Source organism: Choristoneura fumiferana, chromosome 10 (genome assembly GCF_025370935.1).
Source record: "Choristoneura fumiferana chromosome 10, NRCan_CFum_1, whole genome shotgun sequence".
NCBI classification, from domain to species: Eukaryota; Metazoa; Arthropoda; class Insecta; order Lepidoptera; family Tortricidae; genus Choristoneura; species Choristoneura fumiferana.
Genome location: NC_133481.1, coordinates 12,560,983 through 12,580,426, shown reverse-complemented (window position 1 = coordinate 12,580,426; position 19,444 = coordinate 12,560,983). Strand labels below are relative to the sequence as shown.

Sequence of the window (19,444 nt, the reverse complement as noted above, 5' to 3'; positions counted from 1 at the left end):
ATACATAAAATATCAAGAGATTTGTAATGAAAAATTAAGGATTTGAATTTTAAATAAAATATTATACTATATATGCTTGCTTACTCGCTTGCTGACGCGGTCATTGGTTGTTGTCTGCTCAAATACTCCCAATGCAATAAAGCAAAGAAATGACTGTGTTGTAGTTGTCGACTTTATAGTCGGCTGTACTACGATACGCATGGACGTTGTTCATACGTAAACAATAAAAATATATGAAAAAAATAAAACAAAACTTTATTTTTTTTTAACTGATATTGTGTTAAGCGCATTCAACAGTTGCCTAAATTTTTGTGGTAGCACGATTAATCACACGCAACACTAAACCATTCTCATCAGAAAAGTGCACGCAATAATTAGTAACACAGCTCCAACACCGAAGAACAAACCGTAAAATTTTCCAGAGTCATCCGAAGGAAGTGGGCTTTCAGTGGTACTCGTAATAAGTGAATCATCATCTGTAACACTCGATTCATGTTGTTCTTCGTCAGAAGGAGAAGTACCTGAAGAATTGTTTGCTTCTATGTCTTCTTCTTCTTCTTCTTTTACTTCTTCTTGTTTTTCGTCTTCATTTTCTTCATTATCTGCGGTGGAAGCTTTCATAGCATCCGACCATTTGGTCGCCCCTACTGAATTTTTGATGCGTAAACGAACCCAGTATTCGGTCGCCTTTTCTAAACCGCTCAGTATGGCCGTAGTACCTGTGTGGACCAATTACAATTATTATGTATTTCTGTTTTCCTCGAACAAAAATATCTAAAACTTCTGTAAGAATACCAGACAGCAAGTTACTTTAGTAAAAATTTGGTAAGATATAACCAATAATGAAATAAGTAATAATAATAAGTAAGAAGTAGTAATGTAAGATATAATGTTCTACCAATTTCTTTATTACTCCATACTAATATTATAAATGTGAAAGTGTGTGTATTTGTATGTTTGTCCGTCTTTCACGTCGAAACGTAGCGACGAATCGACGTGATATTTGGCATAGAGATAAATATTTTATGTGCCAGGGAATGGCATAGGCTACTTTTCATCCCGGAAAAATGCGCAAAGGGAACAGCGCGCGATAACCGAATTCCACACCGACGAAGCCACGGGCAAAAGCTAGTAAAGTAATAAGAATGGTACCTATACATTATAAACAAACTATTACTCTTGTTTGTCTTAGTTCATTGATATGGACCTACGCAAGGAAACGCTGGAATTACCTACTCAATTTAATTGTAATTTAGGTTAGCAAAATGTTATCTAAGTAAAGCTAAATTTATTTTCACCATAAACTTACTTAACAACGTAACGTATCCGCAATAAGTTAAGTAGTTAAGTAAAGTAGTTACCGAAGTCTTCCACATCTCCTTTATTAGCTAAAGCTTGTCTTGCTTTTTTCCAATCGCTTTCTCTTGGTTTAGTCCTCCTTTTTAGCTGTCCAGTGGGTAAATATTGTGCAACAATTTCTAAAAATCAAATATATCGATTTAGTTGACACATTTATTCTGAAAGCATCTTTAAGAAGTAAGGTATAGAAAGAAGTTTAAGGGATCAATGTGATCAATTAAACACTAAATTTTTGCTCACCATCTATGTCAAATAATATTTCGTCTTCCCACGTTATGTTAAAAATTAGGCCATTATTGTTTTCTGCTGACACAAGTTCGACCTAAAAATAATATATACCGCTTTTAAATCTAGAAATAAATCAAACGAACATCTAGATCAGTCTAAAAATATTAATTTCTGCTATCCCACCCTCAATGATACTTACAAGATGGCTATAAATTATCACAGAATATTATAGCAGATAGTTGGGTTAGTCTGAGTGAACTCTATTGTTTTTTTTTAATAGTGGTTAGAAATATTTCCATACTTGATCAATGTCCAAAGTGTACCACGTTTTCGTGACTACACTTGACTCAAAAGTTTCAATGGAACCTTTACTGGGATATTCAGTCAAACTAACCTTAGAACTTGCTAAAATATTCCGGAAGAATTTAAAGAGAACTCAATGATCATCACTTTATCGGAGTTCGTCTAGACAGCCTGCCTATCCCAATTCCGTGAAATCAATTTAACTGAAACCATTCACAGTTGACCTAAGTAAGGTGTTTGTCATGTTCATCCAGTTTTGTGGCAATCTAATAATTGACATAGATTGTGAATATTACACGTACAGCGTTCTCTTCTATATCCAAAAACTAAGTAATATTGGTCAATTGTGCTTTTACCTCTGAAGGTGGTTCAGGTTTCATCGGCTTCAATATTATGAAAACCTTTTCTCCATCACCCAACGTGTTAGTTGCCCGGCACATGTACTCGTTATCGTACGTGTCTTCGGTAACCTTTAGTTGCAGTTCTGATGCTGTTCCGCTGTGATTAGAAGTCACAGTAATATCTTCAGAGAGCTTTATTAGGTCTTCACCATCCTTTTTGAACCATAGATATGAAGGAAACGGGTACCCGTCAGCTTCACATCTAATGAATACACTGAAAATAGTTATGCAATAGTAAATTAATCGTTAGAAAGAATACCTACGTTAACGGGATATAAATATGTTACAATACAAGCACGTCATGATATGACCCGTGAAGCAGTCTAGGTACATCAAATTTTTCTTAAATTAAAATACAATCAATTAATTCGAACTTTTTTGTAAATGTGGATTAGAATAAATCTTTTAAAGACAATAGGTAAATATATACAAGTACTATCAAATACCCAAACATGTAATCTAATCAACTTCAATCGATTTTTATCACGTTCAATTGAAAACAATTAAATTTAATTGTTTATTTTAATGCTTGGGGTCGGATTGCAACGGTCGTGGTCACCAGTGCGCTGAAGAGCAAGGTATTGTTATTCAGCACCCAAATCCTATGCACTATTCGCTCGCACTTCTTCTTCTTGTTTTTTTTTCAGCGTCTACCATTTAACTGGCATACACGCAAACAAACAGTACTTAAACAAACAGTACTAAAGCGAAATTTACCGTTTTTTTAATTACCTAACTTAAATGTTGTGATACTTTAAAAAATGTCTATCTAAAAACTGCTTAAGGATACTCGTATAGCTTGGAATACTAAGCTAGTAAATTATCACGTTTCTGTTTCAACCCATCCGTATGCTCACATAATCTAGCAGTTTAAATTTAATGTTTTTTTTTTTTTTAAGTAGCCTGTATAGTGTCCCACTGCTGGGCAAAAGCCTCCCCTCTTGACCTCCACAACTCTCGTTCTGACGCAATGTCAGGCCAGTCCTTTGCGTACGTGTCCAGATCGTCCCGCCATCTCCTTCTCGGTCTGCCTCGATGTCGCTGGCCGTTCTCCGGCACCCACCAAGTAACTGTGCGAGCCCACCTTTCTGGGTGCATGCGACAGACGTGTCCAGCCAAATTTAATGATATGAAATGATAATTGAGGATATGTAAAACAGTATGTTGATGTCTAAGCTTGTCATCTGGCTTCATACAAAGCCTTATCGGTATGCCATATTTATACTTCAAAGTATTGAAAAGTCCGAAATCTTATGTACTAATTTCTACTAACTTACATCTCAGCTTCCTTTCCGTAAATCTTTTGCTTTTCATCACCTTCTCCAAATGATGGAGCATCTGTAATGCATAACATATCAACACGTCATGAAGGTCAATTGTATTAATGTTTTGTTTAGGCTCATTAACACCAATTTGTTCAAATGCTGTTGGCACTTCCGTATTTCCGTTACAATTAACGCGGGCTTATTGTAACTGTGGAACCATTTGATGGTATTTGCCGATATTAGAGGTAACTCAGTTATTCACTTTATTTATACGGTGATAATTTAACGATACAAAATCTAGTAGATATTATGAAAGTCAAAATATCTTTATTCAATTTAGGCTATAACAAGCACTTATGAATGTCAAAAAAAAAACTACCGCCGGTTCGGAAAAACCTCTGTTGAGAAGAATCCGGCAAGAAACTCAAAGAGGTATATTTTTTTTCATCACACTTGCTCGTAAACAAAGTCAAAACATGAAGGCTACCTTGATTGCAACCCCCCAAATAAAACCCTCGACCTTAATGTGCTTGTCATGAAACCCGTGGTCGGTAAATGAGTCATTGCGCGTACAAATTTTCTTGTCATGAAGCCCAAGGTCGGTAAATGAGTAAATGTCCGTACTGATGGCGCTGCGCATGGCGTAGCAGCAGGACCACATGCACACGCGGCTCAGGCACATGCTGAGGGAGGGGGAGGGCGGCGCTGCCAAGAGCGCATCCTAAGGTATCACCAATATTTGGAACAATTATATTTTTTCTTTTACAAATATAAAATTTTACTCGCAAATGTTATGAAAAACATTGTATGTCGTACGGGCGGTACTAGAATTACGAACATCGACTCATTAAAGCCCTCAGTCTTCGACTTCGGGCTTCTAATAGACTCTCGTTCATAATTCCTTATTTACCGCCCTTAAGACACAATGTACTATTAAACAGATTTACAATATTAACTACTAACAACTCCCTCTAACCGTATTAATCCACAATAAACTGATTCTTTTATGTAGGTATAATACTGTAATAAAAAATCGTTTTAGGTATGGCTAATAACTTCTGCATTCATCCAACTATGATTTAATTCAAACCAAGTCGTTTGTCCGTCAGAACAAGATTAGTCTATTAAGATACAATTGTAAGTTACTTACGATTAACATTAAGTGTAATATTTAAGCTTTTTGATGCGGTACAGTCATCGGCTAGGTGGCTTTCTTGAATAGCTTTACATGTATAATTTCCGCTGTCTTCGGATACTAGCGAAATGATTGTCAGCAAACCCTCAATTCCTTCACTATTGTACTTTGTCATTAGCCTATACTTAGGCTCAGATTCATCATCATCTGAAACCAAAACCATTCACCCTTTTTTTAAAGCAGTACAGTATGTAAAATTTACCTCGTGGTACTGTGGGAGATAATTAAGGAAGGTGACCTTCCGCTAAATTAAAAACGGTGGCTTATTGACATATTACTTAAAATGAAATGGGTGAATCGGATTCTAAATGACGTGGGACTAATGAGGCTTCATCAGCCACATTGACCACATGGACGGGCTAAAATTGCCACTAGGATACCAGAAGTTGAATTGCGGTGACGTAGTTGGCCCAGATGACGCTAAAGAGAAGACTTAGACGTGTTCCTTTATGACACCGGTCAATCGGAACAGATGGAGATCATGCGCGTGGCCTTTGCCTATTAACTAATAGAAGGAACTTTTCTAGGCTAAATAACAATAACTTACCACTTATTTCAACTTCGTTTCGATACCATGAAATCCTTGGCTCAGGATTCCCATTCGCTTTGCAAGATAAAGTAAAAGATCGACCTTCATCTGCAACTACCTCAGTTGGGGTACCCTCAAAAGTCAATGTATCTAAAATAAAATAATACAACAAATATGAAAATATGTTCCGTATTTTTTTTAATTATATGGATAATAATGATCACCAGAGGGATTAATTCAAATTGAAATTTAAGCTTAGTACAATTTGAAGTAAGGTCAGATTCAACGGTTGAAAGGCTTATTCATCCAAGCAACATTTCTTGAGAAATTGAGTTATGTACATGTTCGGAATCATTGAACTTTTCTCTGTCGTTTAAGCAATGTTTCAAATTTTTCGCAAAAATGGCGCTTAGATCAATTAACTAGCCTTTCAACAGAGTCTATATAACAATGATCCTTTGTAGGTTCAGTGGAGTTCACAAACTTGTGAGCAAAGATTTAATCAAAAATATGACGTGAACATCGACTCTATTGTTAACGGCTTAGAAGCATGTTCAGATAATGTTGATTACATTTTTGCTCACAAGTATAAGAATTCGACTGTACTGTGTGATTTCATAAAAGTATTTGCCATATTTTTGATATATAATTGCATGTGCCTGTAGTCATAGATATTGACGAGTATGACTTCCATTCCATTTGAAAAGAAATCATTATTCATAATCAAATTGTCATTTTTAGCAATTTTTAACTGTAATAGATTCAAAATACTTTTTATAAATTCAACACATTTTGTACTTATAATAACTGGCTTTTGCCCGCGATTCCGTCTGTGAACAATTCGTTTATCGTTATCCCGCGGAAACTTTGCAATTTTTCAGGGAAAAAACCTAACTAACTAATTTCATGTGTTTTATATTATTTTATGCCCAGTTGATAAATAAAATATGAAAAACAATAACTAGGTATCCTATGTTCCTCTCATATTTTCAACTAAAATTTTAAGGGGCTGTTTCACCACCAATTGATTAATTTTATCTAACGGATAAACGTGATGCCCTCTCCGTCTATTCGAACAAAACAAACAGAGACGGCATCACATTTATCCGTCAAATGAAACAGGGGGTTAATTTTGATTTTGAATCGGTTCAATAGTTTGAGCGTAAAGAGATTTTATTTATATCTTTTACGTCTTTATGAAGTCTTCGATTTTGTTGAGCAAGTGTGCTGCTGATAAAAATAAATAATATCAAAATATGGTAGCTAAGAAGAAGAATTAGTAGGATACAAACTCACCGATAACACAAATGGAAACCTCTTCACTAGTTTCCCCCGACTTGCACATCCAGATCCCACTATCTGCTACTGCTGTTCCGTTGATAGTCAGAAGCAACGAAGGGCCCGTACGCATTGATTGCACTTGGAACTGAGATGTGTACACGCGTTGCGAAGGCTGGCGGGGCACCACTTGGCCGTTTGGATTAATCCATTGTAACTGTGAAAAAAAACTGCTTCTAAGCTAGCTAATCGGTTTGACCCCACGTTTTTTTAGGGTTCCGTAGTCAACTAGGAACCCTTATAGTTTTCCCATGTCTGTCCGTCTGTCTATCTGTCTGTCCGTGGCTAAGCTCAGAGACCATAAGTACTAGAAAACTGTAATTTGGCATGAATATACATATCAGTCCTCCCACCTCCCATGGACGTAAAGTGGGGTGTTTTTTTTCTCGACTAACCCTATAGTGTGAGGTATCGTTGGAAAGGTCTTTTAAAACCATGGGGGGTTGTCCAGACGATTACTAGTTTTTTAGTAATAGCTACGGAACCCTATCTTGGACGTGTTCGACACGCTCTTGGCCGGTTTTTTATTTTATTATGAGAGGGAGGCAAAAGAGTATGCGACACATGAAAGAAATTATTACCACCGCTGCCAGCCTTTAAAGAAAGTATAAGCCCTTTTCTTCACATAATCGTTTGAAAACTTTGTTGACGGAACTTGATTCTATAATTTCACTGTACGTGGCACTAAGTGCCGACGGAAACGTACAGTACTTAAACGTACTTGTCTCAAAACCTGACCCGCACTTCTATTTTTTTCTAAATTCATGCGTGAAATTGGGTACATTTGAAATTTTCCGCGAGCACTACACAGTGAAGGAATACAACGTGAGGGCACACATCCGCGCAGCAATTAAATGGTATGAGTTATACTGTACCTATGGATTCTGGCGTTACATTGCGGAGGCTTATGTTTAAAGTAAAATAAATAAACTTAATTTGCTCCTCCATACTGGGCACGTGTGGGAACTTCAGCTCAAGCCCTCTTCTCATTGTGAGAGAAGGCCTATCCAAACAATGGGAAGTACATAGACCGGAGACGAAGATGACGACCAACGAAACGACGAAGAAAGCATGATGTTTTATTTAATTAACAGCATATAAAGCATAGTAGACTCGGGAGTTACTAGTGTTACTACACAGAAATCTAGTGTAACGAACAAGAAAACTAAGTGAACGACTCTGAAAATGTGTAGTTTTATTAGTTAAGGGCATAGTTTAGTTTTAATTTTCCCGCTTTTTCAGCTTACGTGCCTTGGCAACTGCATTGGTAGCACTTCTGGACTTACCGGGAACTTTTAACTATAAGATCGTTCGGTAAAATTCTGAGTATGAAAAATATGTTGAAGAACTCTGTGAATTACCTTTTGGTTTTTATTGGATCCTTTACAAATAAGAGTCTTCGTTTCACCAACTTCTATATAATCGTCATCTGTAACTCCATTCAGATCCAGATTTATGCGGTTATCCAGAACCTTAACTCCATACACTAAATAAAAAATAAACAGATATATTAAAACAGATATTATACTTTGGTAATTTGATGTCGAATAAAGATTTATAATTCTCACCTGTTCTATAGAACATGTACACAAACACAACAACGTAAAAAATCCACTTCATATTTTTTCAGATGTACTTAAATTCAAAAGTAGGAGCGACTCTCGTGAGTTACCTATTACTTATAACATCCCTCGATATTTAGTCTTTTTTCACTGTGCCACGGCGATAGTTAGATTGCAAATGACTGTGGGACACTATTCTCTTAGTACCACGTTACCAATTAGGACAGTTAATTTGAACAATGTCACTCGCATTAACTCAGTCTAGTGTGAAATTTAAAAGGTCACATGAAACTGAGGCTAAAAGGGATATTAGCTATTTAATGATGCCATCAATTAAGTAAACTATTTAGAAACATAGGTGAGAGTTAGTGATAGCATACTGCCGGTTAAATCGTAGCACTGCAAGATTTCCTACAGAACAATCTTTTTTATTTACACAAGGGGCACCAGATAATGCTTCGTTGATATCACCGTCGATAACCTTAACTAAAAATAAAATACGGTCAGAAGGAATAAAATTTAAATCGGAAGTAATTGCTATACAAATGGTACACATATGTAAATAAATATAAATGTAAGAAAGGAAAAATAGATATTTGTCAGACTTGATGTACTTAAAACTTAAGTGTTGTTTCGTAACGATATAACTTGTGATCGAGTTAAGTTAAAAATGCGCAATGAACAGTATTGAACTACAAATATAAACAGATTTACTGGGTGGTTTTTAGAAATTGGCTTATTTTAGTATTACATTTTCATATTCTCTATTTCAAAAACAACACCTGGTCGTTTAAATAGTTCCATTGCTTTTTGGTATAGGTAAAATTTCAGCAACCAAGTATTATTTTAATGTACTAGGAAAATTTAAACGTCTTGCAATAAGCATTTTGTATTTATACAGCGTGACTTGTTGATATAGCCTCAAACTGTAACCAGACTTAGATTTAAGTGCTGTGCCGATATTTAAACAAAATGTTAATTTCGCATTAACTAACAGAGCGTAATTATTTTTTCTTTTTTTCTCAAACAGCAAGCCTTCATCGAGAAAACGAGTGTATAAGTAACAAAATTTGGAGTTGAACTTAAAAATTCAAAAGACTCCAAAAACTAATCTTAATTTGATTGCTTAACGACATCTCTTGTCTGGGTGAGCGGTTACTTCCGATGGAGTGTTGAAAGTTTCTCGATGAGGGCTAAAAAAAAACATACATGTCGCTAGTGTCGCTGCTTAAGTGACTAAATAAGAAACAAACAAGCTGAGATATGTGGTGCATAGGAGAAATTCGTGTCTGTACTCCTGTCCAGTGGTAGTGTAGGGGTATGGCACGCAGCACGGAATGCTGAGGACCCAAATCCCAGGTTTAATTCCCAGCGCTGGTCTCTTTTTCTGGTTTTTCTGTGCATCTGTGTTTCGGTTTGTATTTTCGATATGAATTTTACGGGATGACCGTAAAAGTAACAAAATTTGGAGTTGAAATAAAAAATACAAAAATACCAAAAACCAATCTTAAAAGAACTCAATCAAAAAATAGCTTGATCAGTTTGCAATTATGTTTACTTAAAATACCGCAAACATATAAGTTGTTGTTTGTAGTAGTACTCTCAGTAGCTTGTTACGATAACATTACAGGGCAGAGTTTGAAGAAACTTCGTGTGTAAGTTGAAGTATCAGTGGGCAGGCCACATTGCTTGAAGAACACATAATGGTTGGGGAAGAAAGAAGTTCTGTACTGTACCGGAAGACGCTATGTTGGCATTGGCAGGCCTACCACTAGGTGGACTAACGATAACGTGAGAGTTGCGGGCAACGGTGGATGCTGTTGGCATGTAGTCATTTAAGCCATTATTTGACAGTTTGACCTTTCCGACTGATGACGACGATGAATAACTCTTATTAAGTACATTACGTGCTGTTTATGATATTTTGTATTAGGTAGAATGTACAAGTTCCTGAAATTAAAATGTCACTATGACTGAGACAAAAGTTAATATTTGCGCGTAAACTATTCATAGGCGTTACTATCCAATTATTCGAGTACCTATAATAGTTAAAGATCTTTGCATACACGCGCTACATTTGTGATGGTAATTAAGTATTACGTTTTACTTCTTTACATTGCTGTAGACCATTAAAGTCAAGTTAAAGTGGATCACTTAGAATAAGTTAAGTACGCAGGTTAGATGTCAGTGGAAAGACGATTCCTTCTGGTAAGTACCAGTGGTGGAGAAGTTGGTGGTACTACGAGAAATAAGGGGTAGATACGATTAGTTTATATCTTTGTGTAGCCTCTATGACGTCACTCCTATACGGACGTAAAAATTAACTTTGTTCGAAGTGCTTTATTCTTAGCATCTTGTTTTCAATAAATAGCTATTTCGACTTATTTTGTCATTAATCAGTGTCAAGTTGGAGGCACACATATTAGTTAGAAGTGAAAAAAAGTTAAACCTCTTTTTTTAACTAAAACAATAATTGTTTTATGGTTGTACTTTGCACGTTGTGCAGTTGGCGATTATCATAAGTTTTCCGGTGACCGGAGGACCGGTGAAGTATGTGTGTATTTATATTTTATGCTTATTTATATTATTCTATTCTTTATTTATATTTTACGCTATAGGTACTTTGTAAATCAAAGCGTAAACGTCCAGGCCTAACTCAGCTCATTCTCCAGAATCTCAAACATCTACTGAGTTTTTATAAGAAGCCTGATCATTTTCCAGAAAGTTCTAAAGCAAAGGAATTAAGTTGAACGGTTGTATAACTTCCTGCTCCCCTGAGATACTCTTGAGATACTGGATATTTACGCAATGAAGGTGACACCTTAATACAACTTTCAATGCTTCTAATGCCATGTGGTTTTGGCTTTACACCAGCTTCTTAACAAAAAGCATCTTCACTAAGATAGTGAGGCCAGCAGGATACAGGAATTCGTCAAAGAATTGAGTAATCGACGTAGCTCGAAGAACATGTAAGTTGAATAGACAATGGGCAGGATCAAAATCGCTTCAAAGAAGAAATAACCGTTCGGGGAGAAACATTTCCGAGTCGAACCGAAGACGCAAAGCTAGCAGGCCTCCCACTAGGTCATGGACCTACTTGGTCAGCTTTATTTTTGTTAAATTGATTGGAAACGGCATTACAACAATACAATAACACGGTACCATAGAGCTTGAAAGCTAAACATTAGATCTCCAAAACAGAATTACTTCGTTACCTAGCCGTGTTTGAGCGTCTTCGAATGGTCTTAAGGTTCATTTTTTCGTGGTCTTATGGATGGAACTGTTAGGCAGATATCATTAGAACGTGTTTTTAGCCTTTAACTCAAATTTTTTGTTACATATTTTTCACTTTTACTTTTACGTACTTATAAAAAGCTTTTTACCTTTACCCAAACGCAAACAAAACTTTTTATAAACAAGAAAGTATTATTATACGCGTAGGTATCTAAAAATAAAAATTGTAATGTCTGTTTTCACTAAGCTGCAAAGTACCTATGGCCCAACCCAGGGACTGCATTCTCGTCCTATAAACTTTCTTTCTATACCGGATTGCTGTACATTGCTTGAGTTGCCTACTATAATGCAAGAGTGATTGTTGCTTACCATCGTTGTATGACGTCGTATTCACAAACGACCTGTGCTGTATCGAGAAAGTTGCCGACGTACCGTACCTACGCAATTACTGCGGATGGCATTATAATGCAGTTTAAAAAATATATAAACCTCACGCAACGGTTGGAAAATAACCATTTTATAAAATCGCCTTCCAATAAATCTTGATCTAATTGATATAGCCAATACATTAAATGACTTTCAAATCAAAACTGAAATCACCAATTTTCGGTGTACCATCAATCACATCGCTTATGCAAGTACATGCAAGTACATGAAGCCTACCATTCCGCGTGATTTATGTTATTACATCTTTAAAAATACAGCTATATTGTTGGTCATGGTGAAGTCTGTATGAAAGCTGTAAAGTACGTGTTTTTTTTTATTCGACTGGTTGGCAAACGAGCAAGTGGGTCTCCTGATGGTAAGAGATCACCACCGCCCATAGACACCTGCAACACCAGGGAAATTGCAGATGCGTTGCCAACCTAGAGGCCTAAGTTGGGATACCTCAAGTGCCAGTTACTTCACCGGCTGTCTTGCTCTCCACGCCGAAATACAACAGTGCAAGCACTGTTGCTTCACGGCAGGATTAGCGAGTAAGATGGTGGTAGCAATCCGGGCGGATCTTGCACAAGGTCCTACCACCTGCAAAACGTGTATATATTAAATAGATAGAATGATAATACAGTTAGCTTACATTAAAATAAAGCAAATAAGAAGTAAACAAGGCCAGGCAATAACCATATACCTAAAATAATAAAACTAAGCAATATAGATATAAGTAGCATGTAGCATGCAAACAATGTGAACATTATATTTGAATTATAGATGAGGGCTCGCCCGCCCCTCGCACTCCTTAGTTATAAAATCTTAAATAATAAAGATTATTAACTAAGGAATTATAAAAATTTTGTAATGATATTCTGATTTATAATAAACAGTTAAAAAAAAATACAGAATTGATTTTCCATTGAGCCACATAATTTATAAGTATAACTTCAAGCGTATTATTAAATCCTGATAAATTAAAACCAGTAGTCACAAAGTCACTATACAAAAAAATGATATAAGAAAAATTTAACCGACTTTATTTTTTTCATGGTTTAATGTAGACGGTTAATTTTTTGTTATAATTTTTTTTCACGCTTTTTAGTGTATATAATCTAAGCTACAAAAGTTTAATGTCAACTAATCGTCAACTTTTACGAAAGATTGCTTTTTCCGATGCTGAGACGTTCAATATATTTATTATTTATTATTGAGGAGTCCTGGTGCTTCACCACCCGTTCCATAGCACCATGTGCATTACGAGGAGCATAAATTGCTTAGCAACTGTGTTTAAGTAATTGAAATTCAACCCGTGAAATACTTGTTTTTGAGTAGTAACTCCGATAGTCAACTGAGGTCTTAGGTCTTCATCATCAGTTCCACTTCACCAAATGATGATGTTCAAGAGCAATAATGCATGAGTTACTTCTAAATATATCCAATTTACCATAGGTGCCCCTACAATGTTTGAAGAGTCCCCTCGATTTCCAATCATCAGATCGATCGATCCTATTCGAACGCAAAAAAAAATCGAATCTATAATGACATAAATAACAGACATAAATGACAGAGTTCTGAGGTAACAAACATAAAAAAATACAAGCGAATAGATAACCTCTTCCTTTTTGAAGTCAGTTAAAAAAGGAGGTAAAGCAAATGTTACAAATCATAAACCCATTGCGCTGTCAAGTTTTGTGTGACCGCTTTGTGTGTCTGCGAGTCTGTCTGTCTGTGGCACCGTAGCTCTTAAACGGGTGGACCGATTTGAATGAGATTTTTTTTATTTGAAAGCAGGTTTTCGAGCGATGGTTCTTAGACATGTTTTATTAAATTCGGTTCAGCCGTTTTTGTGATATTGAACTTTGAATTGACAAAGTCGGGCTTATCAAACTTTTTGTTGGTTAGGTTAGGTTAGGTTAATTCAAAACTTGTTGAAAAGGCAGGTGATTAAGGCGCTGAACGAATATTTTTATTTTATTCTGGTTTTGGTATTTGTTGTTTTAGCAACCACACTATTACGGCTCAAGAGATAGAGCCCTGTACAGACAGAAAGACAGCGGAGTCTCAGTAATAGGGTTCCGTTGGCACTGTTTTTTTTTTCAACCTGCCAGTTTGCTGCCTCCGCCTGCTGCCTTTGTTTGTGATCTTTTTTTTCCGTTTCTTTGAAATAAGTTCCTAGTTGCTATGCATTGTTGGAGAGCTAAGAAAACGGTTATGTTTTTAAAAGACAAGCTTCATAGCTATTTTTTTTGTTTTAAGGCATTTTAGTGGAAAAAAATCTCAAAAAAATATTGAAATAATATCGTTTTTTGTGTCGCATTTTCAAAATTTGGACCGATAATTGTTGTTTCAATATTGATAAATAACCAGTGCTTAATCGTTTTTAGAAATCAAAAGTAAATATAGATTTAAATTGATCCTAACTGTCTTGCTCGTCATCGTGAAACATTAAAGTCGGGTCTCCACTGAGTGAGCGGCCTGCAGGGCTACTACGAAACTCGAAACTCGAAGTTAGTATCGTACCGTCCCTCTCGCTATCGTATTAAATAGTAAATGTGTGATTTTTATAATTTTGTTTGAAGATCCATTGTTAACCACATTTAATGCAAATAAAACGAACTTACTTACTATAAGTGTAAGAGGGACCGCACGACATGAACTTCGAGTTTCGAGTTTCGTAGTAGCCCTGCTGGCGCGGCAGCCATTTTCGGTGAGATTTTGAGCCCTGTGTCGAACAAAATCATGCGTGATGCGCTTGCCGCGCGAGGCGGCTCGCTCAGTGGAGACCCGGCTTTAGCTTTCCATATGGCATGTCGGAAAGAATCGATACGGTTATTTAATTGTCAGTGTGTCAGTCCCACTCGGTGCATAGCCCAGTGCGGACGCCGCCAGTAGTCACACCGCGCATGCGTTCATCGAGATCGTATTACGAACTTTAAATCGCGAGTTCAAAAACTTTCTTCTTGCGAGAAATCGGGTTCTCGGACATTGTGTTTGTGTGTGATAATATTCTTAGGTAACGTAAGGTAATTTTATTTGCTTTGTTTTAAATTGTTTGGTGCTCGATATTAGATAATTAAATTTAAATTTTTTCACGCAGACATGTTTTGTGTCTGAAAGCATGTTGAATTAATGCAGCAACAAATTTTTGCACACGATAATACTGTCGTAATTAAAGAATAGAAATTATGATCAGCTCGTTATTAAATGTACATAAAATACAAGTTCATAACTCTTTTTTTTTTTCACGCACATTTATTGTATTTTTCTCAAATTCAGAATCAAGAGTACTAATTTAATAAGTGCTTTTTTTATATAATATCTGTTTACCTAGTTAGCAACGTATTTTTAAGTGAACCGCTTTGATTAACGCTTAAAACTACCAACGTTCGCGGTCAATAAATTTATGCCAAACATAGACATAACGATCGAAAAGTTGATTGAGAAATGTCTACTGAATAAATAAATGTATGGCCGCAATTATTTGATTCTGTAAATGTATCAATTTAAATTTAATTGTAGTACCCGTCTTTTTGGTATTAAAAATCTGACCAATATATTTTTTTATATAAAAAGGTATCCTATGTCACCCGGAGCATAATAACGAATCGATTGAAACCTTATTTATTAAAATCGGACGAGTAGTCTAGATGCTACGGTGGAACATACGTAAATACAAACATACATAGACTGCTAAAATCATTACTCTTCCTTTGGCTTTGCCGTAGTCGAGTAAAAAGAGTACCTAATGACAGACGAGTGTTCTATGCTGCTTTTTAACCCCCGACGCAAAAAGAAGGGTGGTTATAATTAAGTTTGACTATGTGTGTCTGTGTGTGTGTGTGTGTCTGTCTGTCTGTGCCGCAGCTCTTAAACGGGTGGACTGTTTTGAATGCGGTTTTTTTTATTGAAAGCAGGTATTTTAGCAATGGTTCTTAGACATGTTTTATCAAAATCGGTTCAGCCGTTTTTGAGATTGAACTTTGAAGTGACAAAGTCGGGGGTTTTCCAACTTTTTGTTGGTTAGGTTATTTGGATTCTGCGCCCATATAATGTCAACGGGACAACGCTCAGTCATAGTGTTACATCTTTTGTACAATAATAGGTCGATTTTTTAAATTTTCAGACTGTGTACCTACCATTTTTATTGTGGCCTCTACTAATGGAAAAATAATTCTCAGATCAGTTAAATCTGTTGAAGGTTCCAGAGGCGATTAAAGTACTTAACCGATTGTGATGAAATTGCACAATGTGATATTTTTAAAACATGCAGGAAAATTTTGTAGTACCAGCGGGATTAGCGATAAACGAGTTCTTGGGAGATGAAATCAGCAACAGCTTATTTCTTTAATAACACCGTCTATTTTTTCACTTGGCACCATAAAGTATTTTAAGCTTTTCTCACTGTAGAAATCCGTTTGTAAAACATTATATGTATTATATAACATACATATATAATATACATATATTATATAATATGTTTATAAAACTTGCAAATTTACGTAAGTATAAGGTCCTTATTTTTTATATTAGGTAACTTGTTGTTGATATGATTAAAATTAATACTTATGCAATATTACAACTTTTAATCACTAGCAGTCTCTTAGACCCGCGGACGGAAGGACGGCCATGGCGAATCTGTAGGAGAAAGTAGAATAGAAATTTCACGAAAACGCGAAGCGTCTAGGTAGTGACCACTAATAACCATCTGTTTATTTAGTAACAAAGCGCCGCTCTAGGTAATTGGTCGAATAATGAGTTATAACAGAGATTGTGGTAAAAAATGTATTATTTTATACGGATTATTTCATTCAGTGGAAACACAAAAAACGTGCACAAAAAGAGGACAAAAAACAGCGACAGCTTCTCGAAATAGATAATAAACGATGGCATTTATATTACTCTTATTATTAGTCCTGTATGCGGAAGGGCAGGGACCCCGCGTGGGCGCAAGTAACGCGTCATTTACCTCGCCTCGCTCCGCTTAGCTGTTTCCACCAGAGATGTGCTGTGTGCGGATAGGAAATGTGCAAATGGAAAATACTGTCGTGAACACGTCAAGTTTGATATACATCATACGAACTTAACCTCTTTTGAACAAGAAAAAAATAACAATATTAAATATGAAAAACAGTAAGCTAGAAGCTTTTATAAAGAATCTTATCTCGGAATCTCATGTATATATGTAAGTACCTAAAAACATAGCAAAACATAGCCAGATAAAATACCACGTTCAATAAATAGTATATTTTTTATCGAGGGACTAAAATAAGCCATTATATACCCGAGGTGGTTAGCCACCCGAGCTTTAGCGAGGGTGTATATTTATCCGAGGGTTTATATTGACTTTTAGTCTCGAGGTGAAAACTCTATTTTTCACTTCAATTGCGAGAAAAAAATAGTCAATAATCATTTATGATTTACGCTCTACAACAATTTCAAAGTTTTCACGGTAAGTATTTTTTCCAACCTGACACACACACAGACACACAGACATACAGACACACAGACACACATAGCGGTCAAACTTATAACACCCCTCTCTTTGCGTCGAGGGTTAAAAAAAAGGGTTTCAGCCTGGTTTATGGTTCAAAAAGGTTACATTTCATTCATAAGTTAACTACCGTAATTTAATCAAATCTACGAAAACATGAAAACTTATCCGCATTTATATCAGGATAGGCACACACGTTCCAAGTAAAGTAAAAATAATTAAGTTATGTAACTGAAATAATTAGTATGGTTAAATAAAACAGGTTATATTGCAAAATATTGATAATACGATTGCATAGCAAATATAAGGAAAGGAGTGTAGGTACATTCTCATTATGCGTCAACAAACCGTTTTGCACTTTGGCGAATTCTTTTATTACTTAAATGCAATATAGGTACTGGCGACTCGCCCAGACTTCACATGGGTGCAGTTAAAAAAAGGTCTCTAATCAAAGGAACTTCACATTTTTCAGCCCCATAAGCCCACGCGAAGCTGGGACGCGTCGGTAGTATAGGTATCACATTGCAACTGCAATAAATCCGTCGCTTATTTTAAAAGATCAAAAGAAGTGTGCAGACGGCGGGAAGTGACTTTATTTTACTATGTAAAGAAGATGCTTAAGATAAATAAAAGTATAAACACAATAACCGTTCTATCCGTCATATTAGCTCTATGTTCAAAACATTACCGTGACTGAGTAACACGGTAACACACTGACAGATAACGCACAAACAAAAGAAACTATTTAAATTGGGCTGACACAAAGAATTATTATTTAAAACAGGGATAAGAAGGAAAGAATTTTTGAAAATTCCACGGGACAGGGTTAGTTTTTATTCCTAGGGCATGAAAAAGTTAAAATCATCGTTATATCGGTTTTTTATTGTATTCTAAGGATGTTTGAAACTCAATCATGCACTAAGAGTCGGAAAAAAAATGATATGAAGATAGTATATGTCACGTGGAAGGACAATGTGTAGTTTTATCATAGAAAATTGGATAACTCCCACGGGATAGCAATAAACGAATTCTTCGCAGACGAAGTCGTAGGCAACAACTAGTATCACACAATTAAATTGGTCACTGCTATTTGGTAGGGTGTCCATAAATTACTGTAGGTATTAAAAAGTTCTAAGTTTGAAGCCGTGGTGGCCTAGTGGTTTGACCTATCGCCTCTCAAGCAGAGGGTCGTGGGTTCGAACCCCGGCTCGCACCTCTGAGTTTTTCGAAATTCATGTGCGGAATTACATTTGAAGTTTACCACGAGCTTTGCGGCAAAGGAAAACATCGTGAGGAAACCTGCACAAACCTGCGAAGCGATTCAATGGTGCGTGCGAAGTTCCCAATCCTCACTGGGCCCGCGTGGGAACTATGGCCCAAGCCCTCTTGTTCTGAGAGGAGGCCTGTGCCCAGCAGTGGGACGTATATAGGCTGGGATGATGATGATGATGATTAAAAAGTTCTAAACGTAACTATGAACTTTGAGGAAAACGGTTTCTATCAGACATATCAAGGAAACTTGCTCTTACGTGAAATAAGTTTTTTGGTAAAAATTTCACTTTTAATACAAGCTTTTTTTTTGCTGACTGTACTTGTATTGTCACCAAACTACATTTGCATACCAAATTTCAAGTCAATGCCATTAACCGTTGAAGAGTTCTGTCCTGTGGAGACGATCCTGGCCGAACTACCAGGATGTCACTACCAGATTATTGTATTCTCACGCAATTAACATAATTATACCAAATTTCAAGTCAATCCAACTACTGGAAGTTGGTTGAATTTAATTTTATCGGTCGAATTTAACTTGCAAGGTGAAATTAAATAAAAGCTTGAGAATACAAAATGTGGGGGTGATTTTTTTTTAAATATCGAAAACGGTTAACCAACGGTTAAATAAATATGTAATACGTTATAAATGATTAAGTACAAAAAAAGTAAATTGAATCAGCCTATATGCAGCGTGACGTCGTTTTTGTGTCAACGGCACCAAATGTATGGGGTCTGGTCATAATGGGGGGTTTTCTGTGACGTGAAGTTCGTTTGACTTTGACTTTGTGTCAACTTGTCATTGGTTAAAATAAATGAGCTAATCGCAAGCAAGACT

At 36.1% G+C, this 19,444-nt stretch overlaps 2 protein-coding genes across 3 annotated transcripts in view; one reads left to right on the top strand and one right to left on the bottom strand.

Moving 5' to 3' along the window:
• Positions 1 to 238: 238 nt before the first annotated feature.
• On the bottom strand, positions 239 to 8,532 carry LOC141432118 (limbic system-associated membrane protein-like). Its single transcript, XM_074093548.1, has 10 exons — positions 8,187 to 8,532; positions 7,980 to 8,104; positions 6,577 to 6,775; positions 5,299 to 5,430; positions 4,707 to 4,898; positions 3,569 to 3,629; positions 2,247 to 2,505; positions 1,600 to 1,681; positions 1,362 to 1,478; positions 239 to 719 (listed from the first exon to the last, which is right to left on the bottom strand). The coding sequence occupies exons 1-10, from the start codon at positions 8,236 to 8,238 to the stop codon at positions 340 to 342; spliced, it is 1,599 nt and encodes a 532-aa protein (XP_073949649.1). The 5' UTR covers positions 8,239 to 8,532; the 3' UTR covers positions 239 to 339.
• A 6,177-nt stretch (positions 8,533 to 14,709) lies between these two features.
• Positions 14,710 to 19,444, top strand: part of LOC141432116 (ATP-binding cassette sub-family G member 1) — a 64,899-nt gene continuing 60,164 nt past the window's right edge. The window contains exon 1 of one of the 2 annotated variants that reach the window (XM_074093543.1): positions 14,710 to 14,859. The gene's annotated coding sequence lies outside the window, so the exon portion shown is untranslated. Of the gene's footprint in view, positions 14,870 to 19,444 lie in introns of both variants that reach the window. The other variant, XM_074093544.1, reaches the window with a different exon arrangement.